The 21,053-nt window shown below is 33.7% G+C and overlaps 2 protein-coding genes and 1 long non-coding RNA gene across 3 annotated transcripts; 1 reads left to right on the top strand and 2 right to left on the bottom strand.

Annotated features, from left to right (window-relative positions):
- Window positions 1-5,446: 5,446 nt before the first annotated feature.
- On the bottom strand, window positions 5,447-6,543 carry LOC104248585 (uncharacterized). Its single transcript, XR_716494.2, has 3 exons — window positions 6,459-6,543; window positions 5,952-5,998; window positions 5,447-5,838 (listed from the first exon to the last, which is right to left on the bottom strand). It is a non-coding gene; the product is annotated as an uncharacterized lncRNA (long non-coding RNA).
- A 7,618-nt stretch (window positions 6,544-14,161) lies between these two features.
- Window positions 14,162-15,233, top strand: LOC104248584 (thioredoxin H2-like). The gene is made up of 3 exons (XM_009804868.2): window positions 14,162-14,387; window positions 14,645-14,767; window positions 14,877-15,233. Exons 1-3 carry the CDS (start codon window positions 14,241-14,243, stop codon window positions 15,015-15,017), a joined length of 411 nt encoding a protein of 136 aa, XP_009803170.1. The 5' UTR covers window positions 14,162-14,240; the 3' UTR covers window positions 15,018-15,233.
- Window positions 15,234-15,942: 709 nt separating this feature from the next.
- On the bottom strand, window positions 15,943-19,821 carry LOC104248583 (uncharacterized). The gene is made up of 2 exons (XM_009804867.2): window positions 19,035-19,821; window positions 15,943-16,761 (listed from the first exon to the last, which is right to left on the bottom strand). Exons 1-2 carry the CDS (start codon window positions 19,502-19,504, stop codon window positions 16,314-16,316), a joined length of 918 nt encoding a protein of 305 aa, XP_009803169.1. The 5' UTR covers window positions 19,505-19,821; the 3' UTR covers window positions 15,943-16,313.
- Between the last annotated feature and the right edge of the window lie 1,232 nt (window positions 19,822-21,053).

Raw genomic sequence — 21,053 nt, 5'->3', positions numbered from 1 at the left:
ATTATAACGTTACATTAAATGCCATTAATTGTCAATAATGGCTCTATTATGGTAGAAACAAAACGTATTACCTAGAGATAGCTATAAAAGGAGAAGACTGATCATTTGTAAGGGTACAAAATATCATTGGAATATATTAATTCACTTTGTTTTATATTCAGCTATTATTTATCGATTATTCCTATTTTTATTTGGTTATCAGTAGCCCGAGTTCTTCTAAAATAAGCTTTGGCCGAAATCCCTTTTTTGGTTAAACAGAGAAAGCGGCCAAATATTGACGAATCTCTTTGTCGGGTGTTCGTTACTTCCAAAACCTTCCAAACACTTTGCAACCATTCTCCTATATGTGCAAGTAAATGCAACTTGTTAAAGTCTAAATTACGCCAAGTCACTAACAAAGGTGTCCATGTGTTCAACAGTGTAGGTGTTAGTTTTTTTCTCTAAGGATTGTGATTGTTAATAAAGGATACGAAGGATATTTGAATTATGGAGAATCAATCAATCGGAATTAGGGTTATGTTAAGTGGAAGCAAAAACTGAAGTGGTGCCGGTTCATTTCAATAGTTACGGACACATCACTTAAGTTTATTTTAGTTTTAATTTTTTTTTTTTTTAGAATATTTAAATTATTATTTAGAAGGGTAGTTATGTAATTTGGCTTTTAAGCTTTGGGCTTCTCACTTTTAATATAACTAGTTTCTCCTCACTTGCATTGCACTAGTTATGTAAAATTGACTTCTATTACTAGTCTTTGCTAAGATTAGATTGCTCATCAACACTAACGACTCAAGCAAAACATATTTGGACAAACCTGGACATTTTTTATTCATTATTAGATTTTCATGTGTCTGCTTGTGGCATTTTCTCATAATCTTCCCAGTAAAATATATGAATCCTCATTATGTAGTCGAACAATCATGCGAAAATTAATATCCGAAAATTCTTGTAAAATATTAAAAGTAATTCAATGGCGTAAAATTATGCAAGAGAATTTTAACAAAAAAATAGAAAATAAATGTAGGCAAGATGCTTTTAGAAAAATACATTTTTTTCACATGGTGCAAATGGTAAAAAGATAAAATTCTATTGCCAAAATACAATAATAACTACTCAAGGGATTAAAGTGAAACTCATTTAATAATCTTATAGACTATCATAGAATAATTTCTTAATAAAAAAATTTCTCCAAAGATGACTCGCAAAAAGATAGTGGATGATAAATAGCCGTAAGGTTTTTCTAAATAATACGGCAAAAATAACCTTCACCAGAAAATATTTTTGAAGAAAGTGAAAATAGAAAGAACATACGCGATACTGACTTCAAAAGGAAATTCATCAATTGGAATTTCATATTTGAAACAAAAACATAGTAGTTTTGTCATGCGGTGTAACTGATCATTCGTAGACTCAACAATTAAATTGAAAAATTAGGTGCAAACTAAAAATTTATGCCTTCTCACAACTTAATTAAATACGTATTTTTTTTTCTCACCTAAACTTCTTTCATTTTAATTTCTCTTGTTCGTACATTGATATGATACTTATCTCCCCAATAATCATAGTCATATTATAAAAGGCGGATCCAGAATTTTAATTCTATATATGAGTTCAGCCTTTACGCTTCTATATATGAGTTCAACTTTTACGGTTTTTAGTATATAACCTATCTTTCCAAATATAGTAATGTGTTGATTTAATTGTAATGAGTTGGAATTGTAAGTTAGTATTTTTTTGGTTTCTAGTCTCTATGTCACGTGCCTCGCACGTGTAATCCCTTTAACTATTTTTAAAATTACATCTAAAGATAATAAACTTTAGCACAAAAAATAATTTAAAACATTTATCTAATTTATACATGTAAAAAACCAAATCATACAAAATGTGCAAGTTCCAGCTTTTGATAATTGTTTGTATTGATTAGACATATTTTCAAATTACTACTATTTTAGTGAGATTTATCTTGGTCTCTCCTAATTGCTCCAAGTTCTTCGTTTAATTTCATTTCCATCTCTATCTACTCATATTAGTTTACGGATCATATGATGACAATAGTCTTTCTGTTATGAAACAATAAAAGAAAAAGAAGAGTATTGTAGAGAAAAGTAGGGAGAGAAAATTCTTATTCACTTTGGGATGAATTACAATGGAATAAAATTCTTTATTTATAGGGAGTGGGTGACTTAGCCACCAAGTAATGAACCCTGGAATCTCTCTAAATATAGACATTCACCATAAATATAATTCTAGTTATAACACTCCCCCTTGAATGTCTATTCAACAGATAATGTACCTCGTTAACACCTTAACTAAAATAAAACCCAATGGGAAAAAAATTCTAAAGACGGAAAAAGAGTACATATATCTAACAATACGCCTTTTAGTTGTCTCGTTAAAAACCTTGCAAGGAAAATCCAGTGGGACAAAACTTTGTAAGGGAAAAAGAGTACAACGCGTATTAACTCCCCCTGATGAGAGCATTAATTCACATCTTTAAGCATTTGCATTCCAATCTTGTACACCATCTTCAAACGATCTTTGGTAGAGACTTGATAAACAAATCAGCCATATTAACTTGAATGAATATATTGCATCTTGAAATCATCATTCTTGATAGAGATGTAATGTCTTCATAAACTTCCGTAGAATGGCCTTTTTAATATCTCCATAGAGGTATTCTCGCTATCACATTATCATGCTTATAGTTATAGCAAAATACATATGTGCACAAATTACACTTATCATACGGTACTTCGGGACCAAGAATTGTATATGCTTCAAGCGATTTAAATCCTTCAAGGATTGTCATATAAGTTAAGTCATATAAGCCATATAATAGACTTTAGATGCATATCAAGTTTTGTGTCATGCTAGACATATAAGATATCGAAAACTGATTGCACATACCATTGACTTTATACTTTCAAGTATTTGAACAACATAGACAAAATTATATGTCTTTCATATGGAATCAATTCTACTTGAATTATGTCTCTTCCATTTGGTCAATACTCTTGTGTCTATATTCGATAGACTTAAGATCCTCATCTATACTTAGCGCTATGATAGATGTCGTCGACAAACATTTTAAATCGGTTCCAATATTTTTTCATAAAGACATAACATAGAGATCTCTTCATTCATATATTCAGGTACCTGAATCTCTCATGAGACTTTATGAAGTGTTATGTCATGTGATCTAGAAGATCACTTGCCTCCTTTATTATGATCATTTGTTCATCTTCTTAATCAAGAAGTTTATTTGAAACCGATTTGTCTATATGGTTTAAGCGTACCATAAACTTTGTCCTTCTAGGACTTAATAGGAGCAGTTGCAATGAGAATATAGTTACTTTCTTTGGGTCAGCAAATGCGTCTAGCATACTTTGCAATATATTGCAGATGAATTATCTTTTTATGAACTTCAAGTTCATATTATCGTATTTGAGGATCTAGATATACAAATGATAATTCATTCCGCATAACTTTTTCTCAACTGTTTATCGTCTCTCCCCCCCTCATGTTGGAAAAGCTAACTTGTTTTCCTCAACTTTGAAAGTTTATCTTTGTGCGTTATGGTGCTAATCAAAATACACATTGCAAATTAATAATAATATGATGGAATTATTTGGTTTCTGACCCTGAAGCACTTGTGATGGGAGAATGTAATATACTTTCGTATATAACCTATATCAAACTGATATAGATAACTTTGTTCTCATAAGCAATAGTTTAGCTATTAAGTGGAGGCACTCAATAAATCATTTTGCTAAACCAACTGTGATGTAACCCAACTTATCAAGATAAACTATCTTGGATAGAAAATCTGGAAATTATGCTCTAAATTAAATTATTGAGCAAATTACCTCGCAAACACTAAGTTACAGGTTAATAATAATCGCACATGTAACCATCTCATAGATACATCTTATGTGGTATACATGGCAGGTGAATGGGCCCATATTCACCTTTGATATTTCCAGCATTCATGGGATTCAATCCCAATTTTAGTTGGTCAATTTAATTAATGAGAACATGCAATATAAGAGAATTCGTAAAGAACTTTCTAGTTCTTTAATATTTCCCCATGTGAATTCTCTTTTATTTTTGCACATCATGGCTAAATCAGTTATGCCAACTAGATAAATTATCAAAATTGATAAACTTCAGGTTTACACCATGACACGTGCAATTATCAATAAACTTCAAGTTTATTATGATATAGGTTTTTATATCAATAAACTTCTACTTTATTGTTGCATTCTTTTATTTATGTAGTACAAATTGGAGAATAAAACGGGTAGCTCCTCACATATATATTACCTCGCTACAAGTTGTAGTAATAGAAGATATTAAATCTTTCCTTTATTTATAATCTCAATATAATCGATCGCTTTCGCGTATACTTTAGAAACTGAATAAGTTTCTTTGAGACTTACTACAACACAATAAATTAACATGACAATCAATTGTATTCCTTCAAAATAATAATAATTGGCTCTTCCAAAGCTCTCAATTAATTTGGTGCTACCACATATTCATCAACATTCATATGGTGAATATCTCTTTTAAAGAGAAAGTTATACCATTATGGTTATGGTCAAAATTATATGCAAGATCTGTTTCTTGCATTACCGTTGTCTTTAAATAATCACATTGCCAAAATATTTTGGCGTACAGTAGGTACGTGACCAATGACCATTCATGCCATAATAATGACATTATTTTCTTATATCATCTCAAACCTCCTTCTAGAGGGGAGTATGGTATATTCACTACCACCAGCACGTTCATATTCTTCCAAGAATGAATATGTATTCATAAATAAGATGTTGTCACATTCATATCATGAATGTACCATAATCATCTATATGTGCTTTATAAAATCTCATGTCAAATCGATGACAAACATTACTTTCACAGAGTGAAGGATTATTTTGAGAATCCTTATTATTCTCATTACTCAATGATGACGATTATAATTTATTCGTCTATTGCCACGTCCACATCCATTGATACATTCATAGTAGTAATTTTGTCTTCTTTCAGACTTATCACATATTGCTATCACATTCTCTTAAGGGAATGAGAATGGAGCAAATTCAATGGGACGAGTTTTCAATTCTTTGCCCACAATCATACATGAATTTGATCATGGCCAGGCATAGAAATTTTACCACTTTGGGTGGTTATAATTTCTTTCAAACTCCATTAGAGTTGCAATCAAAATTTATCGTCTTTGTTTGTATTTAAAATCAAATTATAAAATGTCAAGAATTTGAAAGAGAAAAGTAAAATACTTGCCTTAAATTCAGAATTTAATCATGAAGGAAGTTCATAGAACAATTGACAATCATTATGCTCAATCCCAAAACTTCTACTCAATTGGTTAGAGTCTCCTGCTGATAACGTGTTATGAAACAATAAAAGAAGAAGAAGAGTATTGCAGAGAAAAGTAGGGAGAGAGAATTCTTATTGACTTTGGGATGAATTACAATGGAATAAAACTCTCTATTTATAGGGAGAGGGCGACTTAGCCACCAAGTAATGAACCCTAAAATCTCTCTAAATATAGACATTCACCATAAATATAATTCTATTTATAACACTTCCTTAATTATTGAAAAATTCACTTCTTTGTTTAGCAACAGAACTAACTTACATGTATTGTTGGAGTTCCAACTGCTGCTATTAATTAAAAATATATTAAACCGACAAGCATTATTTCGTAGGAGAAGTTACTTCGTCATATATTTAGAGAAAGGGACTGAATTAAATTCAAGCTTAAACTGCATCCAATATGGTGCAACTCCCTCGCTCTATTTGTCTTCATAGCAATCCCTATTGATGTTTCAAAATAAACATACAGAAACAAAAATTAATAATCATCAAAATCCTCACAGTAAAAAAAGATAGAAATTGATGATATTAAACTATAAACTACTTATATTTACCTTCTCAAAAGTTTGAGCCATAATAGATCTAGCGAGACATGCCAGGCCTGTTAGAGCGACAAATATCTATTAAATAGGTTTTAATTTTGTTTGATTGTTTTCCAAAATAAGTAAAACTTGTGAGTCAGAAAAAATTATAATTTCACCGTAATTTCTGATGATATTGGATCCTTTTTTGATTATGCTATCATTTCAGTTATTATTTGCTCATTTTCTGTTCTGTTAGAAAATTATAAATGAAATAAATCAAAACCTAATATAAAATAAAAACACACACCCGAAAAGACTGAACTTCCGGCTAACCCCTACCACCTCTCCCCCAAAATTCCAAACCACAATGCGAGAATATTACATGCACAAATAAAGGAATAATGAAAAGAGAAATTATAGAACTTGTCAAACTCTGGTGAATTTGTTGTTACGAAGCGTATCAAGCTAATAGAAGGAAAAGAATATTTAAGAGAGAAAAACAATAAATTGTACAAGACAAGACAAGATAAGATTTACATGGTTCGGCAATTTTTGTCTGCTCCACGGCCACACAAAGAATAATTCTTTATTAATTAAAGAGAGAAAGAAGAAGTTTTGGGATGATCTACAAATGAAAATATAGACCCCTATTTATAGGCCTTTGAATGCCCTGCCGAGGTAAGCGCTTACATCATAAGAATGCCGATGTAAGCACTTACATTATAAGAATGCCGAGGTAAGCGCTTACATCGCAAGAATGCCGATGTAAGCGCTTACATCATATTTTTATCTCTACTTTGATTTTTCTTTCTTTTGTTTTGTCTATTTTCACATATAACAATAGGTTTGCTCCTATCAATCTCCCCCTCAAACCTATGTTACTTCAAGAAAGAAAAATAATTTGCTATTCTCTGGTGGTGCCTTCACGCTATCAGTCTTGAAGGCTAACTGAGGCAGCGCACAACCTCAGTTTGTCAACACCGAAAACTTTGGTCAACATGTCTGACGGGTTCTTTGATCCTGGTATCTTCTGTAGCGAAAGAGTTCCTTCATTTATCAACTCTCGGATATGATGATACCTCAACTGGATATGCTTCGATCTTGCATGAAACACTGGATTCTTGGCAAGATGAATTGCACTCTGGCTATCGCTGAAAAGCTCACAATTGTCCTGCTCTTTAAGAAAATTCTTAAGCCAAATCATCTTTTTTCCAGCTTCTGCGATTGCCATGTACTCTGCTTCAGTGGTAGATAAAACAACACTTTTCTGAAGTATGGACATCCAACTAACAGCAGTACCAAACAAGGTGAACACGTAACTCGTGGTACTTTTTTGACTATCCAGATCGCCACCTAAATTTGCATCAGCAAAACCTTGTAAGATAATATTGCTCTTTTTAAAACAAAGTGTCATACCTGAGGTGCCTTTGAGATATTGCAATATCCATTTTACACCTTCCCAATGCTCCTTTCCTGGATCTGACATGTATCTACTGACACCAACTGCATGGGCTATGTCAGGTCTAGTGCAAACCATAGCATACATCAAACTTCCTATTGGTGAAGCATACGGAACTTTGGACATGTACTTCCTTTCTTCATGTGTCTTAGGTAATTGGTCCTTTGACAAATTTAGATGGCTTCCGAGTGGAGTGCTTATGGTTTTTGCATCATGAAGACTGAACCTGCTTAGTACCTTCTGTATGTACTTTTCTTGAGACAACTTTAAGGTTCCTTCCGACCTGTTTCTGCTAATCCTCATCCCAAGCATTTGCTTAGCTGGTCCTAAGTCTTTCATTTCAAACTCCTCCGCTAGTTGTTGCTTAACCAAATTGATCTCATTTATGCTAGATCCTGCAATTAGCATATCATCAACGTACAACAGTAAAGTGATATAAGATTCATCAAGATTTTTGATATAACAGTAATGGTCCATCTCACATCGCGTGAAACCATTTTTATGCATGAATCCATCAAATTTCTTGTACCATTGTCGGGGAGTTTGTTTCAAACAATACGAACTCTTCTTCAACTTACACACAAGGTTTTCTTTACTAGAAACTTGAAAACCTTCAGGTTGCTTCATGTAGATGTCTTCTTCAAGGTCACCATGCAAGAAACCAGTTTTAACATCTAGCTGCTCCAAATGCAAATTTTCTGCAGCTACGATACTTAGCACCAACCTAATAGTAGTTAATTTGACTACATGAGAGAAGATCTCGGTGTAGTCAATTCCTTCCTTCTACTGAAAGCCTTTTACTACTAATCGTGATTTGTATCTCTTCTTACCATCTTGCTCTTCCTTGACTCTATACACCCATTTGTTCTGCAATGCCTTCTTTCCTTTTGGTAACTCCGTAAGTATCCATGTTTTATTCTTTTGAAGAGAATTCATCTCTTCTTTTATGGCTAGCTTCCACTTATCAGAGTCTATTACTTGCATTGCTTCAACAAAATCCTCTGGTTCTCCAGCATCATTTAGAAGTAAATAGTGAAGAGAGAGAGTTATCCTATCTGGAGCATTCGTGACTCATTTAGATCTCCTCAATGTAGGTTCATGAGTAACTGAACCCGAATTTGATTCAGGTTCTGATTCCAGATTTGGTTCTGCATTTGATTCTATCTCTGGTTCTGATCTAGGTTCGGCTTCTAGTTCTTCTTCAAATTTGGCTTCTGGTTCTTCATCTTCAATTTCATAATCAGTTGTAATCCCTCTAGCCACTTCATTTTCTGAGATTTTTTCTAACTCAATTGTTTAGGATGTCTGTTTGCTGGTGTTGGTTGGTTCTACTTCAAGCTTGTCCTTGTACATCACATTTTCATTAAATGTGACATTCCTGTGTCTTAGGATCTTTCTATTCTGATCATCCCAAAACCGATAACCAAAATTATCATCACCATAGCCAATAAAGAAACATTTCTTGGCTTTAGGATCAAGCTTATCTCTATCATTAGAGTTTACATGCACATAAGCAACACAACCAAATATTTTCAGATGTGAGAGAGTTACCTCCTTTCTTGTCCATACCTCCTTAGGAATTTCAAAATTCGGCGGTACAGAAGGTCCCCTATTTATGAGATAAGCTGCCGTGTTAACAGACTTGGCCCAAAAATACTTTGGCAATCCAGAATGTATTCTCATACTTCTGGCTCGTTCATTCATGGTTCTGTTCATCCTCTCAGCAACGCCATTTTGTTTCGGTGTTCCAGGAACTGTCTTGATCATTCTGATCCCATTCTCCGAGCAAAATGCTTTGAACTCTTGGCTATCATACTCTCCTCCATTGTCAGACTTCAGACATTTTAGCTTTAGACTTGTTTGATTTTCAACTTCAGCTGTCCATCTTTTAAATGTAACAAACACATCAGATTTATTTTTCAAAAAATAAATCCATACCTTTCTTGTGGAATCATCAATAAAGGTGACATAATAGCGTGAGCCTCCTAGAGAAGTTACAGGAGTTGGTCCCCACACATCTGTATGCACTAGTTTCAGCTTCTCTTTCTTTGGTGTCCTTCCCACCTTTGAGAAACTAACTCTCTTTTGTTTCTCGTAAATGCAATCTTCGCACAAACCTAATTCAACATGTTTTAGGTTTGGCAAATTTTCTTTGGATGCCAACAGCTTCATTCCCTTCTTACTCATATGCCCGAACCTCCGCTGCCACAATGTTGTATCACGATCATGATCAACTATTGCTATAGTATCTCTCTATATTGCAGTTGCATACAATGTTCCCCTTTTGAAGCCTCGTGCCACAACCAAATTTCCTTTAGATATCTTCCACAATCCGTTGTCGAATGTTGTTATATATCCTTCACTGTCAATTTGATCCATAGATATCAGATTTTTCTTGAGGCCAGGAACATGTCGTATATTTTGCAATTTCCATAGCGTTCCTTGTGAAGTCTTTATACGAACTTCACCTTTCCCGGCAATGTCGAGAGGTTCGCCGTCTGCTAGATAAACTTTCCCAAATTTTCCAGCAATAAGTATAGAATACTTCTTTACATAATGTAGAGTGAAAGGATGCACCTGGTTCCAGAATCCAAGATTCGATAGGACTGTCTGCACAACAAATTAGTGCATCACCAACTTGTTCAGCAATTACATTTGCTGAATTTTCTTCCTTCTTCTTCTTTGGTTCTCTACATTGACTACTGTAGTGACCCTTTTTATCGCAATTCCAACAAGTAATGTCCTTGCGATTTTTGGATTGTCCTCTTCTCCTTGACTTTGATCTGCCACGACCATAACTTAGTCCTCTTTGGTTGCTTCTCCCCCTGCTTTCGGTATTAAAAGCAGACTCTGGGGAATCACTTGATTCTCTTCGGCGAATATCTTTTCTTAGAATCAAGTCTCTAATATTATTCAATTTGAGTTTGGTACTTCCTGATGAACTGCTAACTGCAGTTACTGTTGCGGACCAACTCTCCAGTAGAGATGATAGTAGAATCAACGCCCTGATTTTGTCATCAATTGTTATATTAACAGAACTCAATTGAGTTAATATTATATTAAACTCATTGATATGTTCCGTAACTGATCCACCTTCTGTCATCTTTAAGTTGAACAATCGACGCATCAAATAGACTTTATTTGAAGTAGATGGCTTCTCGTACATATTTGATAACGCCTTCATCAGGCTTGCAGTGGTCTTCTCGTTAATGATGTTAAACGCCACATTTCGTGTTAGCGTCAACCGAATCACACCAAGAGCTTGGCGATCTAATATATCCCAATCCGCTTTGGCCATAGTCTCTAGTTTCACCTCGGTCAGAGGTAAGTGTAATTTTTTCTGGTACAAATAATCCTCTATTTGCATTTTTCAGAATCCAAAATCTTTGCCATTGAACTTGTCAATCTTAACCTTTCCTTCTCCCGATGCCATTTTTCACAAAAACAATTTATGTGAATAGTGCTTGTGAATAGTAACGATGATCAATAGTGTTGCACTATTCTTGTGAATAGTACCTGCACCAATACTGTACATTTCTATCAGAAATACACTGTCTATGCTCTGATACCAATTGTTAGGAAGCGTGTCAAGCTAATAGAAGGAAAAGAATATTTAAGAGAGAGAAGCAATAAATTGCACAAGACAAGACAAGATTTATGTGGTTCGGCAATTTTTGTCTACTCCACAGTCACACAAAGAATAACTCTTTATTAATTGACGAGAGAAAGAAGAAATTTTGGTATGATCTACAAATGAAAATGTAGACCCCTATTTATAGGCATTTGACTGCCCTACCGAGGTAAGCGCTTACATCATAAGAATGTCGATGTAAGCGCTTACATCGCAAGAATGTCGATGTAAGCGCTTACATCATATTTTCATCTCTTTTTTATTTTTCTTTCTTTTGTTTTGTCTACTTTCACATACAACAATAGGTTTGCTCCTATCATTTGTTACCTACACGGAGTTGCATGTTTTTGGCACTATGTTAAAGGGAATCGTAATGTGTAATAAACAACAAAGAACATTCATGGCATGACTAATTTCCTACACATCAAATAGTTGGGCATAAATTAAGTGCAATATTCATTATAATATTGTGTATGAGAACATAATTAAGCTAATTAAATAGTGCATTTAATTTTAGAGGAAAAATTAAGCTAAAAATAAAAATTGCAGGAGCATCATAGTATGTGTGTGTGTCATGTTTTAAACTAATAGAAGAGAGGAAAACAACAAATCTTGGCAATTCGTCCTCCTTCAGAAATAAAAACTTCTCATTCTTTTATGTCTCACAATTTTGTGGACGAAGATCTTCATCATATTCCAATTTTGGAAAAAAGAAAAGAAGAAGATGTAAATATGTGAAAATAAAATTAAAATAGTAGTAATAATTACTATTAAAAAGTATTATTGGTCAAGAGTCATGTTTTATATATAGTTTAACCAGACAGATCATCTTCACGGGAGAAGAAAGAATAGGCATTGAAAAGTGAGAAAGAAAAGAAAGCAGCTAAAAACAAACAAAAAAGTGAATTAAAATCACTTCTTATAGTACCATTCTTCATATGTATTTTCTTCCCATGAGAAACCAACCCAATCAAACGCAGTCTTCGTTCAGAAAAAGAAAGCAGTATTGCTGAAGGTGAAACAAAGAGCGCCCTTGGAGCGTTCAATTTCATCCTAGAATTCAGCCCACCCTTTTTAAACACTCGGATTTCCCTTGACAAGAATCCTACGTGTATAAATTATAAGAGTCCTAATAAAAGTTTAACTTTGACTGAATAATATAAATTCTATCTAATTAATATGAATCCTAATGGAAATAGCCACTATAAACTTTGTAGGGTATGCGTATGCTACTTAAATCCGAAAAGAATTCTAACATTAGATAATTATAATTACATCCTTAAATTATACAAATATTTAAGGGCATAAAAGTCGATCAAAGTTTCATGAATATTTTAGTCGTTCAATATTTAGCATAAAATATTCGTGCTTTTATAATATTCATGTTCTGGTCACTAGTCTCTATAGACGTGCGTTGCCACGTCGTCTATAGAATTATTTTCATTTAGTAGAAACTTTGTGTAAAAAATAGTAATATTTTTAACCGCATTAATATCAGAACACATTTAGTTGAACTATAAAATAGAAATTAAAGGAGTAGAAATCTAACTGCATAAACTTTAATTTGCTTTCATTCATCAAATTAATATCAGGAGGCATGTGCTTGCTCCCTTGCTTGGTATAGTTCGCCATGCTTGTATCCTCTCTATCTTTGTTCTTAGTCAAATATGACTGGTTTTAGAAATATATATAAAGATAGGAGTATGTCTCTTTAGTTATTTTTACTATGAATTTCGGAAAGACTTGTACATATAAAAAGTCTCTTATACATGAAATACTCGAGGGAATAACTTTTTGAAGGTATAAAACTTCATCAATGACGAAGGTATAACAAAACTTTACTGCATTTAAGAACCTTTGAATTCTGAATAATTGTCATATGTAAGTTTTTAGGCTTTGAAGATGAATCGTTTAATTATGGTTTTGGTTTAGTCAAAACTTTAAGCTTTTTATTTAGGTTTTTCCTTTTGTATTTCAGCACATAATGACTCAATTTTTGTCGGATACCAGTAAAACCATACAAGAAAATAAAACAAATCACAAAATACGAATTATGGAGTTTGAGATAAAGGTTATAACTTGAAGTAAAAGAGTTATTTTACCCTTTGTTCACTTCACCTCTGTCTTTTTTTTTTTTTTAATTCACATCTCCTCTCAAGCATGCACACAAACTTTTTTTCCCTTTATATTCTCTTTGTAACTGAATCTCATTCCCTTAAATAAAACAAATCAGAAAATATGCATAAGCATATTGCGTACAAAAAAGGAATGGAATTATGGACGTCCTTTAATCCAAGTAGGATTAATTTTGTAAGGCCGGTGTATGTATAGTTTAAATCGAAAAAGAATTTTATCATTAGGTAATTTACAATTAGATACTTAAATTATATAAATATTTAAGGGCATAAAAGTCGATCAATATTTCGAGGATAATTAAGTCGTTCAACATTTAGCAAAAATTGTTCGTGCTTTTATAATAATATAGATGGATATAGATATAGATATATTATAGATTTACAATAATTTCATGAATTTTAGTGAAAAGATGGGGAACCACCAATATGAACTAGGCCCATCTCATTTTCCAGATCTTTTAGCCATTCCAGGTGGTGATTTAAGCATTGAATCATGTAGTGGGAGGTTTTTACTTATTGTAGAGACATCACGTTATACCATTTGAGCTAATTATTTGAGGTAGTTAACGAGCCAGATGTTCCTCTCAACATGAGAATTTGGTATCAAACTATGATCACTGGAATTACTTTCTGCTAGTACAACATTGCATCATAAATATACAGTAATAAATGGAGTTGTTACTGTTGTTAATGGAGTTACTTGTATCTAAGAAACTTCAAATATTGACTTTTTAAAAGCTTCCAAAGAATAATAAAGTAATAAATTAAACGACTTTGTTGCAAGGTGAAAATTCAGAGTATGAGAATAAAGTGGACATGATCCTTCTTCAGAAATATTGAAAAAAGAACAGACAGAAACAAAAGATATCTAGCATCAAATCTTTTCTTAGTATAATTGAATAGTCGACATAATGAAGAACATATTCTGTACTATTTTAAGTTGTTTTTTCATTTTAAACGAGAAAAGTTTGTACATCAGCAACCAATATAAAAAGGGTCCTTGCAAATCTCTAAGCTCCAACGTTAAACCAAAGAAAATTTTAGAGACCAAAATTTGAAGAGAAAAATTCTTAAATCAAGAAAACTAGAAGAAAATGGGCGGTAACTACTCATCTACTTTGCATGAAGCTAACTATATGTCAACCACAATACCACAAGTCAAGAGGTCCCAAGTCATTGCTTTCCACTCGTCATCAAAATGGAAGCTCCATTTTGATTCTTTGAAAGATACAAACAAACTGGTAACCATTTTAGAAATATTGCATAAGTGTGGATTTAACTTAAATATACATACTCTGTATTTTAACCTGTTGTAGTAGGTAATCTGTCTTATTTTCTAGATTTCTTGTCTCATCTTTTGTTGACTTTAACCTCTAATTATTTTTTAAGTGATCCGATGGTATAAAAATTAAACTTTGCACTACTTGTGTATAAAAGTTAAACTCATGATCATTATGTATTTGGTGATACTAATCATTGGGACCTTTTGCTCTATTAGGTTGTTATTGACTTCACAGCAACATGGTGCGGTCCTTGCAAATATATGGAACCAATTATGAATGACTTTGCTGCGAAGTATACAGATGTTGAATTTGTCAAGATTGATGTTGATGAATTGGATGTAAGATCTTATATATGTTCTTACCTTTACAATCCTTTTCTTTTTTCCCAACTCTTTAAATATCTAAATGAAATACTAACATCTAAAATGTTGGATGAATTGAAAACAGAAAGTAGCTGAGGAATATGGGGTTCAAGCAATGCCAACATTTGTGCTGATTAAAAAGGGAAAGGTTGTTGACAAAGTTGTGGGAGCAGATAAGGATGGACTAAAGAAGAAAATTGAGAAACACAGAGCTATGTTTATCTAAGCAAACAAAAGACACATATTTTGAGCAGAGTTTACTGGAATCATAGCCTCTGTGTAAGTAGAATAAAATTCAGATCTTTATCAACTTTTAATTGAAAAAAGTAGCTATGTATCCTCAAATTTTTGGTCACTTCTGATTGTAAACTTCAAACTAAAGAGGCAAATATAAGCATGTTGGTATATTGGTTTGAATAAATAAATGTGTTTCTGGTTTTTATTTTTGTTCATGGAATGTCTTTTCCATATTCAACAAAGTATGAGTATCCCCACGCCCCTTTAAGAATTTATAAAATACTCCTATAAAATACAAAAGTAGCTTTAATATTGCCGTGCAGTGTCGTTTTCGACGCGAATCTATATAATGATAGTAAGATAAAAGAATGTAAATAAAATGCATGTAGTCAGTGCACCTTTGCGGTTTGACTATTACGCTTATTTTAAGGTTATTAAGTCATCAATACGTAATGGAATCACACTGCAACTTGAGGAATTTTTCCTTTAAACTAAACACGTGGAAAACTATACACACACATAAGAGAGAGGGGACGATGATTCAATAGGGAGGGAGAGGGGGTATGCCAGTAGCTTTTGCTTTAACCTTCTATTTGTATTAGAATACTCATAAAATATGTATAAATATTTAATTGCGGATGCAGTAACTAAGACAAATTAAATTCAGAACCCATAAACTTCAAATCCTAACTTCACCTCTGGTTCAAGATTCGGGCATCTTTGTCTCATAATGCATCACATGAAACTATAACTTCCATAACAAATTTACCAGATTCTGATTAACAAGAACAACCGAATTGGGAGAAATCTTGTCATCCTGATGGAGCTTGCTGATGAGGAGCAAAAGGAAAATGTAGATCTGGATCCAAAGCAAATACACTCAAACCAAAGATGGGAAGGAGAGAATTCGTCCATAACAAAGGCAAAAATACCAACACATTAAATTCATCAAAGGTCTGCCACAGATGAATACACAACTAGAACACAGTGCCACTAATCTCAACCACAATACTTGATATGTAGCATCCAACTCCAAATCAAACAGCTATTAAACTACTTACTACTCACTCCCCTTTTACATCCAACATTTTCTTTTAAAAATGCAGGCAGCTAAGTAGCAGCTACATTAGCTCCGGTTTTAGTGCTCACATGTTTGTAAATATTGAGGCATCCTTAAACTATATCCTACTATGCACAATTTCCTTTCTGCAGAAAACTTGTTAATTATTTACATTTCACTGCACATGCATGATAGTGTTAGTGACACCTTAACTTAAACCCATGATTAGTCAGAGTTCCTGCACAGTACCCTCCTGATATCAGATTTCTGATCTGCACTTAGCCTAGATGGGAATTTAATGTCAAACTTGATCTTCAAATTTCCTTTCTTGCCACGTTCCTTTGATATTGGCATTCCTTCATTTGGGATTATATGCTCATGTCCTGGTTTAACAACATCTGTGATTGGTATTGTGAGTTCCCGTCCATCCAAAGTGATCAAGCTTATAGTTTTCCCAGTAAGAGCATCTAGTAAAGATATTTTCTGATTGATCACTAGATCATTTCCATCCCTCTTGAAGACAGCATGTGGCTTTTCATCTATCACAAAAATAAGATCACCAGGAGTAGCTCCAGGTTCATAGTTCCCTTTCTCTGGGAAAGTGATTTTTGTGCCTTTCTTCCAACCTGGTTTGATGTGTATCGCTAGGACCTCTTCAACAGTTGTAGGCTTACTGCAAAAGAAATTAGCACATGGAACAAATATATTACAATAGGACTCAGGGTTAGAGCAACTGAGTGCGAAATAATTGAGTGAAACTTCTTAATTTGATAAATTCATGGCTTGTAATCCACATATTCACAGAACTCTGTTATCATATTTGTCATTGCTTTGCTACCCACACCTTCACCCTGCCCCTCCAGAAAAAGAACTATTGCTTTCAATAGCTAAATTTTTTGCCATCCATTAACTGTAGTTTCTATAAGAAGTTTTATCATTGCGCCAGGGAATCGAAACAATGAGTGTGATCAATACATAAGCTTTCTGTAAAGAAAATGGACACGGAGCTTAAACCTAAATGTTAATTCGTAAGATGAAAATTGTCGAAGACCTTACAAGAAGACAACAACCGATTACTCTCAACCATGTGGGGCAATCAATACCCCTGTGCATTAAGAACTAGACATTTGGATCATAGGCAATACAACATTGTGACCCAACAATGCAAAAATAATGATAGGTTTGACTTTGACACCATGTAAGAAAATGGAACTTGGACCTAACTTAACCCCAAAAGTTAGCTTAAGAGCTGAAATTTGCCCAAGACTATATTAGGAGACAACAACCCATTCCCTCAACTAATATGGGACAACTAAGTTTTGCACAAGGGAATTGCAACATTCAGGAGATCAGTCTACCTCCCAGGTGACCATAATAAGCATCAAGCAGCAGTAACTTTGACATAGATCTGCAAATTGGGCAGGGTTTAGGAGCTTCTGATCCCTAATAGAAAGAATAGCCGTGAACAATCACGTCTTTTTCAACCTTTTAGACCTATTCAGTAACAAACAAATGTGATTCTGTTATTTTACCAAGGGAGGATGTGTGAAAGAACAAGGGTCAATAAATATCCAGTACACTCAATTAGCTAAAAACACATTTGGTCAAAATGCATTAAAGGCATTATTACAGATATGTTTAAGTGATGGAGTGATGGACATAGAAACAATTTTGTAGTAGGTTGACGGCCAATATAAAACAAATTAATTTATAATGAACTTGTTTATACATTTGTACTTTAGTAGAAACTGCAGAGAACCTCTAGTATCAGCAAACCCAATTACTGAGTAATGGAATGACACAGGTGCAATCGAATGAAATGGGTATTGATCACGTAGCCAGCCTCAACTATTAGTGAAAATAGTCTCTCAACCACTAAAATCCAAAAATATGAAGTTAATTACCTAAGTCAGTTTCATCTTTCAAAACAAAAACTTAACACTAAAATAGGATTATGTTCCTACTTCATCCTTAACTTCTATCTAATAGGTTTAGTGCAACACCAAGGCGTTCTAACCTTGCTGTCAGTACAAAGCATACTCTTAATAGCTATGTCAAGCAAGATACTGGCTAATACACATTGCGATGTCAAAGAGCTATCAACTTTTACCCTACTCCACCAAGGAGGTGGTTGGAAAACAGAGTCAGTGAGAACTTTAACTGTTGATCCAGGTAGCAGAGTTAAAACTATACCAGCAAATGTATTATACAATTATAAAGTTTGGATACTAAGCAGCACGGATCTTGACCATTAACAGCTATGATATCTGAGCTTAGAGGCATTTAAGACTTCTGTTCCGCTGAAAGCAATTCAGCTGTTACCAAATTGAGAGCTTGAAGGTAATCATTTTCTATCCTCCAGACAAAAAATATCAAAACTCCTGATCTCAATGCTACCAAGTTTTTGTATCCAATCTCAGCAATTTAATGCTAAACCAATGAAGATTTGTCCCAGCTACAGTACAATATTGACTCAAAAATCACATCAAAGCGCAAATGCTAACTTCAACAATCTAGGTCAGCACGTCAGAAAAAAGGAAGTAACTTTTTGCTTCAAGAAAAGGAAATTGACTAAAATAAACAAAGCAGTGCTCTATTAAAAAATTGTTCTCTTTTTCCCAGATCATCAAGAAATTTAAAAATAGTATTTTGCTTCCTTTATCCTAATTTTATGTGATTTTTTTTAGTATATATATCCTAAAAACACAATATACTTGTAAAAAAAGCTGATGAGATAGATCTGCACAAATGTCTATAGCTGGTTTTAAATCACAAATGTCAAAAAAAACTTTCTTTTTAAATTCAATGCTCATTCAAACAATATCGCATAGTAAAATGGAGGGAGTAATGAATATGATAAAAACAAAACCGTGCAAATTACGTAATTGACGATGACGTAAAACGCAAAATACTTGTAATTATACGTTTAATTTAAGGTATACCTACCCAGAGTCATCAAGAAGAATCCGTGAGATCTTCATTTTCCTTCTAGATCCTTTGTAAAGCTCCTCCAAGCTACACGGCAGTTTATTCTCCACCGGTGCCGCCTTCCGACCTACTCCGGCAGCGGAATTACTATCCGATCCACCGAAAAACTCAGCGAAAATAGCCTCCGCGTCACGCGTGTTGAACCTAAATCCTCTGCCGTTACTACCAGCACTAGTCGGCGACGCCGAAGCAAATTGACCGGATTTCAATGCATCATCACCGTACACGTCATAGATCTGACGCTTCTGAGGATCACTAAGCACATCATACGCTTCAGAAATCTGCTTGAATTTCGCTTCAGCTTCCTTTTTGTTCTGACTGTTCTTATCTGGATGCCATTTCATCGCTAATCGCTTATACGATCTCTTTAAATCTTCTTCACTTGCATTCCGAGATACTTTCAGTACGTTATAGTAATCAAGTCCCATCGTTTTGACCCAAAACGAAGCTTCTAGAATGTATACGTGTTTTCTGTGTGTGTGTGTGTGTTATTATTTAGGAAATGCGAGTTTCGAGAATGTTCTGGAGAATGTTGAAAGGATAGATAGGCGTTGAGGAAATGCAACGCCGGCGAGTTGGCTCGGTCGACAACGATGTGGGTAACGTGAAATGCGCAGGGTAGAGGAAATGGTGGATGTTGAGCTAAGATACGCAGAGTGGGTGAAGAGGAAAGAGATTTTAATATTCGGATTTTGTTAAGATGACTGCGCTGTTACAGAAAATAGTGACTACTAGCACAAAAGATAAGCAGCAACTGACACAAAAAGAAGAGATAAAAAAGACTAAATGGTATCTTCCTTTATGTACGAATTTCTAAAATTTTGTTTTTTATTATCTTTTCTTCACGTTAATATAAGTGGCATATTTTAAGGTATTAATGTCAAATTATTTAATTCCTGTGATTTGAACATATTTTTTATAAAAAATAGAAATGAAACTAAGATAAAAGTACTAAAAGTCGTAAAAATTAATATTTTTAAATGTTCTAAAGCACTTGGAAAAGGATATTGGTTAAAAAAATCTCTTTAACGCTCTAAACTGTGATAATTAATGCCACATAAAAAATGCTCGATTTTATTTTTATTTTTATTTTTATTTTTATAATATTAGCCTAAAATAAATTCAAAAAGGTAAATATGAACAGGAAAGACTAATATAGATGATCCCAACTTATCTAGAATTCATGCGTTAGTTATTAATGTTTTGAATGATATATTTTAAAATAATTTATAAAAGGAAATTATCAGTTGGCTAGGATTGGGGAATAAATTTGATCAACCAAAAAAAGAGAATAAATTTGACCGACCAGAAAGAAGTAGCTCTCTCCTCAAATTGGTAAAAACGCCAAATAAAAAATTCAAGTTTAAACGAATCAAATTATATTTAATCATGACATAGTAGTCATAAAAGTTTATGTAAATAAAATATATCTTCCATTTATATTTTGGTGAAATAAATTGAGTTCGAGTCTCTCCAAGAGTAAGGTGGGAAGTTCTTGGAGGGAAAGATGCCGGAATCTATTTGGAAATAGCCTCTTTACTCTAGGATAGGGGTAAGGTCTGCGTACACACTACCCTCCCCAAACTCCATTAAGTAGGATTATATTGGGTTGTTGTTGTAGTCGTAAATTTCTCTTTGCATACCTAGGTGTAAGGCTGTGGCAGAGCAGTCATAGTGAACATGACGTGGCGCAATGTAATTGGGTACCAAATGGCTTTGATGAAGGAGCTGTTTGTTGGTAAGCTAGTGGGTGAAGAGAACGTGCAGGTGAGTAAAGAATGGGACCCACTAGTATCTTCGGTTGGAATGGTGTGTGGTAACAGAATCTGCTTTGGCGTCGCTGTATTGCAATTTGGCGACTTGACGGCGGAGTTTATACGACAACGTTTTGTGTTAACTCCGTTTAAATATTGCTATTTGGACCTATTCATGGAAGCGTGGCCCATTATCAAGATAAAACAGTGTTTGGTTTAAATT

This window comes from Nicotiana sylvestris, chromosome 10 (assembly GCF_000393655.2).
Source record: "Nicotiana sylvestris chromosome 10, ASM39365v2, whole genome shotgun sequence".
NCBI classification, from domain to species: Eukaryota; Viridiplantae; Streptophyta; class Magnoliopsida; order Solanales; family Solanaceae; genus Nicotiana; species Nicotiana sylvestris.
Note: the sequence above shows the minus strand (reverse complement) of the source record. Positions and strands in the feature narration are given on the sequence as shown.

Excerpts from the sequence above, each read along its gene's own strand:
- LOC104248584 (XM_009804868.2), top strand. The coding sequence starts at position 14,241 with ATGGGCGGTAACTACTCATCTACTTTGCATGAAGCTAACTATATGTCA. Across the intron at positions 14,388-14,644 it reads TGAAAGATACAAACAAACTG|GTTGTTATTGACTTCACAGC; the intron begins GTAACCATTTTA and ends TTGCTCTATTAG. Across the intron at positions 14,768-14,876 it reads TTGATGTTGATGAATTGGAT|AAAGTAGCTGAGGAATATGG; the intron begins GTAAGATCTTAT and ends AATTGAAAACAG.
- LOC104248583 (XM_009804867.2), bottom strand. The coding sequence starts at position 19,504 with ATGGGACTTGATTACTATAACGTACTGAAAGTATCTCGGAATGCAAGT. Across the intron at positions 16,762-19,034 it reads ATTCTTCTTGATGACTCTGG|TAAGCCTACAACTGTTGAAG; the intron begins GTAGGTATACCT and ends TTTCTTTTGCAG.